Consider the following 9,575-nt stretch of genomic DNA (forward strand, 5'->3'; position numbering starts at 1 on the left):
TTAGGGTGAAGGTGGAGGGCTTCATCTCCATTCTTTGGGATGAAGGGATATTTTTAGCAGACATTAATTGGTACAAATCCCGTAAAAATTATTTTCCATGAGTAGTTGCTTGTTAGGGTTGTGCTATCCTCCAAAGTCAGGATAAGAATTTATCCTATTTTATCACGACACGTTGATAAATAAAGTCGAGTTTTGACCAGTATTGATCATATACCTCTCAGCTATTGTTCCATCTACAAACCTGTTGAGAATTACATTGTCTGGATTTGGGTTGTGTACCTAAAATATACAGAAGGAAAATATACACACTGGAAGGAAACCATACAAAATTACTATACAACATACTTACCGTGGGTTTTGGATAGCTGTATGATACATGTGGTACAGATCAAGTAGGTGACCACTGATGAATTCTCAAACCTACATCCTCACAGGAGTAGACTCAACCATCACCTTGTACAAAAACGTCTAGAGGTGAGGTGAGCCAAATTCAGTCGAAGCATGATAAACCACATGGGTAGCTTACTGGGAAGCAGAGGCCGACCCAGCTGAGGGTATTCTTGCTTTAGTCTGGTAGTAGCTACAGAAAACCAACGTGGAGGAGTCAGCTGCCACAGCATCAAACATAAGTTAACCTCAGGTTGGGGGAAATGTGATTTTCGTTTCTGTTTCTGTTTTTGTTTTTTTTCTTTAACTCCGTACCTTAAATATATGCATCATAATGAATAATTTTAGAGATGATCAGCCTAAATATGTTGATAATTATAATTCATGTAAGTAGCACCTTAGCCAAATTGACTTGGTGTAAGCCATCATATCTGAACAGTTCTGGTAATTTTCTAGCTATATTACTTGTGAATAAGACATCTCCTTTTAGCATTTTTTAAGTGTTTAGTATTTTTTTCCAATTCTCTCACACCCAATTTCATAGGTGTTTGTAGAAGTCTATAATCTGACTGCTGACCCACATCAGATTGACAACATTGCTAAAACTATAGATCCCGAGCTCTTAGGGAAGATGAATTATCGGTTAATGATGTTACAGTCTTGTTCTGGACCGACGTGCCGTACACCAGGAATTTTTGATCCAGGGTAAGTTTTCCTCCTCTTGCAATCGGTTGTAAAATAAATCCTTGGTAAACTTGGTGGCCTTAATAGAAGGCCTGGCTATTCACCATTTTTTGCTGCAAGTGGAACTATACAAAGCCGCATAAAGAAGTAGGACGCTGAACTGGGAGTAAAGCCTGGAGTCAAGACCTAGCTCTGTCAGTTCCTTTTCAGCTGATCAGGGTTGATTATCTGTTATTTATCTGTCAGATTTGCTTGAGAAAAGAAGATATCTGAAAGGCTATCACTGAAGTGTTACATATAAGATTATTGTGTCATTGCCAGCATTATACACGTCTTCTATCATTGAGCAAAACGAGCCTTTTTATCGTCTTTTTTTCTTCAAATGCCACACCTCATATAGTTTGCATATCATAGTAAGAACTTGGAGACCTTTCTTGAGCATTGTGAGGAGTCTAGATATTACTCCTGTACTGTTGGATGAGTGGGTAGGCAGGTGCTTCAGAAAAATGACAACAAGGGTCTAGAATTGGTGGAAGAAAGAAGGCTGTGTTACATTTAGGTAATTGCTTGATGCTTTAAATGAACCTGACCTGCAAGTGGGCCTGACCCTGTCTTTTCACCACTAGTGTTCTCCTAGTGATGATGTTTTATTACAGGCCGTAGTGTCACAATCTCCAAAGAGCAAAGGAGAGACTTCTGGTGGACACATGTAGACTGCAGCATGTTTACCAACTGACTTGCATACAGTAATTGGTGGCATTAGAAAAACAGGGAAGTGTATGAACTGAAAATTATATGAACTGGTCATATAGCTAGAGTAAAAGTTAGTAGATGGATAGACCTGTACTAGAGATAGCCATACATTGATAAAGAACTTAGATGAAAATGTTCAGGTGGTGCACCAGCTAAGATTTATACTGGGAGTCCGGAAGACCCGAGTCCAAATCCTCCTGTAGATATTTCCTAGCTATATAACCCCGGGCAAGGCACTTAACCTCTGCCTGCTTTCACTGGTGGTTTATTGAAATAGTACATACATCTCTTATACTGAGAGTGAGATGTCAAGAAAAGATTAAAGCTGAGGCCCACGTGAGTGCTTTTTAATCCATTATAGATGATGCTGCTGCTTGCCAGCTAAACTCACATCTCTTAAATTGCTCTTGGCCTTTATGACTCTTTGTTCAGTGGTGCCTGGTACATTGGCATGTGTGATATAGGTGAGTTTCTACCTTTTTTCCTTACTAATTGGGAGTTCAGAAACTTGGTGCTCTTGAAGTTATTTGAATCCAAATAAATAGTCAGAGAACTTCACCAGCCTCACTCTGTATTCTAAGCCAGTATGCTTTATAGAATCAGAACATTAGAGCTTGTGTTCTCTTTGGAAGTAATCTAGTACAACATTCTCCTTTTGTAGATGAGAAAATATTCAGCAGCAGTGAAGCAGTTTGCCCAAGATCATCCAAGCTAAAGGCTAAACAAGGACTAGAACCCAGATTAGGGTTGGAGGGGTGATATTGTAAAATATTGAAAGATGAGTCACACCTGAGCCCAAAGACTTCTTGCTATATTAAATGTCCACTTCGTATTTCCGAAACACTCGTATTTATATACTGCTTTACGAGGTTTGCAGAAAGTTTGCTTTATAATCCTTGTCAACTTAATGACCTTGAAACCGATGCCATCTTGCTGCTAAAATGGCAAGTGTGAAGGAGAAGGTTGCCTGAGTTATGCACCTATATCCCTGAAGTAATGAAATAACCAGAGAGAGAGAAGGCCCCAAAGGTAATGGGTAGGTCTTCTGTGAAGGATTTTCAGAAAGACATGGATAAGAATGGAATGGGATAAGTCATGGATGACCTGTGTTCTGCACCCCTGGAGGAAATGCATACATGAAGAAAGGTCACTCAAATCCATTCTTTTATTGCATAAGGGATTTTGACTTTAAATTGTCTCATTTTATCACATGATACTTCTGTAGCAGACCATATTTTACTTCAAATTTTTATGAACGATTTTGACAGTTTAGACTTTCAGGAGTGGGGAGCCTGCAGGCTCAAGGCCACACATGGCCTTCTGGATCCTTGGGTGTGGCCTTTTGCCTGAGTCTGAGTCTGAGTTTTACAGAACAAACCCTTTTATTAAGGGGATTTGGTCTGTGAAGTTTGGATTCAGTCAGAAGGCCTCACCCAAGGACCTGAAAGGCTACTTGTGACCTTGAGGCGAAAGGTTCCCCCACCTCTGCTAGGTAACTGTATATCAAGTCACTAGAGACTGGATTGAAACTTTACTCTCTATTTTTCTGCTCTTGGTCCTTTGTGCACAGACCAATTAAGTGGAAATGCAGCTATAGAAACTTTCCTTTCATTAGGAAGCTCAGACCTCCGCAGAGTAAGCATAACTTTCCCCTGATTTGCAGCTTTCCAATAATTTTCATTCTGAGCATAGCAGCCATTTATTGAGCCAGATAAACAGCTGCATGTCTGCAGCAATGAATGCTTTGGAAGCAAATAATTTTTTCCTGGACACTTGCCTCTCTCAGCATTTCAGCAGCTGCGATGGTACAAAAATCTTGTATAGAGAACTCTAGAAATCTAACTCTTTGCAATAAAGTCACCAGACCTCCAACCATTCCATTATTGCTCTCATGCACACTTGCTCACCCAACTCTGTTATTTCAGAAGCATCACCTAGCCTAGACCTATAGTGATGATCAAGGGGGTACCTGTTCTTAATTTTCTTATGTCCCAAATAGCATCAGGTAACTCATCTTCTGGGAGCACCATCCCTCATTTCAGGTCCCTAGCATCATACATTGTAAATCTCTATTTTGTAGCTCAGAAATCCTAAAAAGTAACAGATCTACATTGGAAGTACAGAATTCAGTGAGTGGCAAAGGGTCACAACTAGTGTGACTCTTGTTTCATAGGTAAAGAAACAAGACACAAAAAATAAAAAAAATGACTTTCCCATGGTCATAGTTGTCAGTCCATTGTGGGTCTCCTGAAACCTGAATGTGTTCTCTCCCCTATGTTATGTTGAGGGTTTTTTAAGAGGACACTTTATAAGAATCTTACAATGGTTCAGATGTCTGACTTTATGGTGTTAAGGCTATGCCTGAAATTTTTCTGAGGATCTGATTTTTTCATTTCACAGAATGGGCTTATAGGATTTTCTGAAATAAGACTGAAAACTAATGTTCCCAAAGCATTTATTATATATGTCATATCTTACATGTCTTCTCATCACATTTATTCCTAAAATGCTCTCCCCTCACAGTCCTTCACCTCCTGAAAAACCCATCCTTAGGCTTACTGTCATTTCTGATTTGTTTCTTTTATCTGCATCCTCTCAGCAAATCATATACAGCTTATGTTGTTTTTTGATAATGCATTGCCTTGCAGGTTTCATGAGATCTTGCTGGTGTCGAGGAGTTGGTCCTCTTAGATTAGTTACCTATCCAAGTCAAGGACTGTTTTTCTCCTGTCTTCTTCCAATGGCACATATTATTGTCTCCTCCAAGTAGAAAGAAAATTCTTAATGGTAACTAACTAGAGTTGATACAGTCTTCCTTTGTTTTTTTTTTTTCTTTCCTCTATCTTCATTCAGGTATAGGTTTGACCCACGTCTCATGTTCAGCAATCATGGTGGCAGTATCAGGACTCGAAGGTTTTTAAAACCATCTCTGTAGTAACTTTTCCTAGACTATGCAGTTGGATTCCTGCACTTCTCTCTGGAGTGACTATAGTAGGTCTCTCTAAATCGTCGAGACCATGCCTGGAGGAGCTTCTGGACTGACTTCTCATTTTAAATCCTATTTGGAAAAAACCTAATCAGCTGACTTCCTTGTGCAATATGTTTTAAAAACTGTGAACTCCAATTCCCACCACAGTCAGAGGTGGCCAACCTGTGTTCCATTTACTCAGCATTTTGAGGTTTTTGTATACTTTTATGAACCCAGAGTTCTTGGTGATGACCTGAGGTTCTGTCTCTGAATAACAACTGAAAAATGAGTTTACAAATGAGTTTAGATAAATATTTCAATTTTTTGCCCTTATTGGTACAAAAGTTAACCTGCCCATCCCTCTTACAGTATTTCATATTTTTAGATTTTTGTTATCAGTAATGCCAACAAAAATTCTAATCGCCATAACATGACTCATGATCTGAATTGAACAAGTGCCATAGTCTTTCGACTATAAGCAATGTCACTAACTCTCATGAGCATGACAGCATCCCAGACTTCATAGATTAGTTCTTTCCTGTCTTTTGGGGTTTTTTTGTTTTTTTAATTCTGGACTGATCCTTTAGACTTCCTCCCCAGAAAAGCAGATTATCTTAATTCAGCAGCAAACTTTCATTCAAAAAAACAAAAGCAAAACAACTAATTCCACATAGCTGGTATTTTAAAGGTGATCTCTCTTGAGCTGCTGGTAAGTAAAATAAGTGCTGCTATGTGGTTATGATTAACAGTCCCTGATGGTCCCCAGAAACAGCTGTTTTCCCCAGAAAGAAATGAGTGTCGTCCTTCCTGTGATAATGAGAAGTGACACATGATTGGGCGCTAATGTGAGCACCTGCTAGAGGAAGCTTAGTCTTAGGTTGACAGATTAGAGTACTACACTAGCCTTTCCACTAAATACCTGTCAAGTAGCTTGGTTCTTAAGCCAGTCCTGACTTTTTGTTTGACTCCTCTGTGCCATTTTGCAGGCAAAGCCATTTTTTCACTTCTTACGAGAAACCAAGTGCGTTCCCGTTGCCCATCTTCCTCTTCCTCCTCCAGTGATTGACTGGAGAGTATAACTGATCCTGCCCCTTTCCTCTCTGAAATCATCAAATACTTTAGAATTGTAAGAGGCTTCTGAAGTTTAACCCTTGTTGGTATATTGGAGGAAGACTAACATTTTAGCCTGTCTCACTGTTGAGAAAAACTAACAGTTATGTTTCCCACCTTGAGGGATCTTAACACCATGCAGTAGTGACATCTAACTTACATACTTTTTAAAATAGAAAACCTGTTTATAGAAGGGCAGGCAGAGGGAATACGTGGTTTGTAATGGACTGATTTGTCTCAGGCAAAAAAAAAAGAAAGATTTTTAGCTTTATTTAGGGTTGTAATGAAGCTTTAAGTGTCTTGTTTTTTCACCAGTAGTCAGATAGCAATTCTGGGTTAATAGGCATGGGATTTATTCTTTTACATGATTCCTATTTCATGTGGTATTCTTGATTTAGATATGTAATTCAGATTAACCTCTGCAAGTTATACCTGTGGAAAAACCCATAGCAACATGAAGAGATGTATAGTTAGTGTTGAGAAGCCATTATTAAAATTGAAATGGCATAAGACAAAGCCACCATGTCTCGTATGGGAGTTGACTTTTTTGCTTCTTTACGTTGTGTGATTCTTTACAAGGGTGAAATAGTATGTTAGCAAACTGATTCTCATCTAACATAGTATACTTACTGATAAAAATAAATACTACCATTTTTCCTGAGTAAAGAGAAATGTATTTTCCCATTTAGTCATTGAGAAAATCCCCTTACTCAAGTTTGCACACAAAATCACACAAAACACGAAAAACTGAATAAAGCCAACTGCCTAGGGTGTTACTGCCCCATTCCCTCTAAATGTTCAAATGATGGTTGGAGGAAGCTCAGTGGCTTCTTTATCTTCTCCATCTCCCAAGTCTTGTTAAGTGGTTTTCATCCTTTGTAAAAATTGTGCAGAGGAATCATTATTTTGTTGTTTGGGATTGGGTGTTTTATGGGTGGTTTTGTTTTGTTTTGTTTTTGGTCATATTGACAGTTCTAAAACCTGGTGCCATCTCCAGGGAAAAAATAGATTTGATCTCTCACAGGTGGTTATTCTCCCCTACTTGTTGACCCTCCATGTTGTGGCTGGAGTCTGTGCTACTTTTTCTGAAGATGACCATGTCCTGTCTGCACTTTTTATTACACAAGAGCCATGTAACTGTTAAGATGGAGAGAGGCCTTGCCTTATGAACCTTCCTTTAGGAAGCTGTCTTTCACAGAACTTCAAGTCATCTGTCAGATTCAGACACTTAACAAGTTCACTTAAGACAACAAAACAGCAGATTTTGAAGTCATGAGAGAATCTTGGCAGTGTGTGTGTTACCTAGCACATAAAAAACAAATTTAACTTCTTTCAATGGTACATTATAACTTGTCAAATTTTAGGGTTGGGACCTTTATGGGGGAAGGGGGGGGAGGCATCCCAGATCTATATCAGGAGAAGACTAAGGCTTTAACACCACTTTACCAGAATTTACACTGGAAGGCTGTCTCAGTTAACTGAACAACCAAAGCAGATGTTGTTTTTTTGTACTTTGGTTATAAAGCTACTGAGGTACAGCCATGTTGTTTGAATTTTTGTCTTGTTAACCGTACCCCTGCTTCGTTGTATCATTTCATATGGTTTAGAAAGTGCCCTTCCAAGGACCCTGTTCACTGCTGCACTTTTCAATGAATTAAACTGTGTCTAATTGAAAATGTCACCTTGTTTTGTGTGTTTTATTCTGTTACACTAGAATACAGAGTGATGAATGCTAAAACCATGCTCTGGTTTAGGAGACGTGTATTTTTGTATAAATGGGGAACTCTTCTTTATCTGAGGCTTTCTAGAAAATCCTGTCAAAAGGCAACACCCATTGTGCCTTGAATTGACTTTTCCTATAATGGTTTTTTTTTCCTATGAGACTACTGTCCACTTCAATTATAGGCAGCAATAAATCTAGCTGAGAAATGGTGCCAATAACAGAAGTCCATGCCTAACCAAATGTTAACATAGTACATTTGATAGGAAAAGATAGCCCACTTTGCAGCATGTACACGGAGGGTTGCAATTCACCGAGGGCCAATTGTTAACCAGACTTGTCAGATTGAATTTTACTACTTGCTTTGATCTCATTAGTGTTACCGTAGTCAAAATAGCATGTATATGGTGCTTTAAGGTTCTCACTTGATCATGTCACTCAGCCCTCACAGGTGCTAGCTATTTTCATTCCTCATTTTACCAGTGGGGAAACAGGCTGAGGGGGTTGTGACTTGCCCAGGGTCACGTATCTATTGTGTGACTTGGATAGCTTCTGCATGTTATACCTGTGGAAAAACCCATAGCAACATGAAGAGATGTATAGTTAGTGTTGAGAAGCCATTCTTAACATTGAAATGGCATAATTGAATTCTAGCCTTCCTCTTCCAGTCCAGCAATGTCCACTGTGCCATCTAGCTGCCTAGACAGGTAAATATTAAGTTGTAAATTTTGATTTTAATATCCAACTCTGAGGGTGAACTAGTATCTGGATTTTGTCTAGTACATAATAGCTCAAAAGAAATTAATATATTGAAGTTCCATATAGGGAAATGGTGTGAAGTGACATTTTCTGATTACTTGTAATTTTCATACTCAAAAGTAATGACTATTAAGAATGATACTTTGGTTCCATTCAAGTCTCCAAAGGTTTAAGTGGTGGAAATACAAAGATGAACAGTGAGGATTCAGAGCCAAACGAACCTTGAGAAAGGCATGGAGAGAAGAGTCCAAATGAGTGAAGATTGCTGTGTAGTGTGAGGGCCCAGTTGAGTCTAAATAGGTTAGCATAGATTTGTAATGGACTGAGTCACCACAAGAAGATTGAGACTGGATATAATGAAGAGAGAGGTCAATACAGCCTTAATAGATTGGACACAAGAAATCAACGGACATTGTTAGGGTGAAAAAAGTATTTCTTCGAAGAAGGCAGGAAACGTAGAGTTGTGGTCAGATGGCAGGAAGTTCGGGGTTCAGGATCTAGGGTGTGGAGCAATTTCGAGTGATGGTGAAGACTAAGATGTGACCGTCCTAGTAGATGACTGAAGTGTAGTAGAGGTCAGAGCAGTTGAAAAATTCAGCAGTCTGATGACAGGGTGATAGAAAAATGGATAGCAAAGTCTCTGAAGTGTCAGGCTGTAGACAAGGCAACAGCCAGGTGCCCCAAAGCGGAAAAGGACGGTGGCAGTGGATGTAGATGGCTGTTTTGAGGACTATGGCTGAGAAAGGAAGAGTTTATATAGGACAATAGCTTAAGGGGATGATAGGCTTTCATGAAGGTTTGTGGTAGGGTTTTTTTTTTAATAAATTTTTATTGGTCTGTGATTTTAGGTTTGGGTTTGGTTTTTTTTTTCCTTTAACATCATCATAGTTTTTCCCAGTATCTTTTCCCTTGCCTCTCAGGGAGCCATCCCATAGAACAAATAGTTATTTGGTTTTTTTTGCCTTTGTAGTGTTTTATTTTTTTCCCCCAGTTACACGTCAAGAAAATTTTTTAGCATTTTTTTTTTTGATGAGGTAATTGGGGTTAAGTGACTTGCCCGGAGTCACACAGCTAGTGAGTATTATGTATCTGAGGTCGGATTTGAACTCGGGTCCTCCTGACTCCAGGGCCAGTACTGTATCCCCTGCACCACCTAGCTGTCCTAGCATTTATTTTTAAAAGATTTTGAGTTTC

The 9,575-nt window shown here is 39.0% G+C and overlaps 1 protein-coding gene across 1 annotated transcript in view; it reads left to right on the forward strand.

The window, feature by feature from the left end:
- GNS (glucosamine (N-acetyl)-6-sulfatase) overlaps window positions 1-7,583 on the forward strand; it is a 31,348-nt gene extending 23,765 nt beyond the window's left edge. Inside the window, exons 13-14 of the mRNA XM_027854153.1 lie at window positions 932-1,092; window positions 4,678-7,583. Coding sequence (XP_027709954.1) covers window positions 932-1,092; window positions 4,678-4,759 — 243 coding nt within the window. The 3' untranslated portion in view covers window positions 4,760-7,583. The remainder of the gene's footprint in view (window positions 1-931; window positions 1,093-4,677) is intronic.
- Window positions 7,584-9,575: the final 1,992 nt, after the last annotated feature.

The sequence above is a fragment of the Vombatus ursinus genome, unplaced genomic scaffold, assembly GCF_900497805.2.
Source record: "Vombatus ursinus unplaced genomic scaffold, bare-nosed wombat genome assembly UNPS02010320.1, whole genome shotgun sequence".
Lineage (NCBI taxonomy): Eukaryota > Metazoa > Chordata > Mammalia > Diprotodontia > Vombatidae > Vombatus > Vombatus ursinus.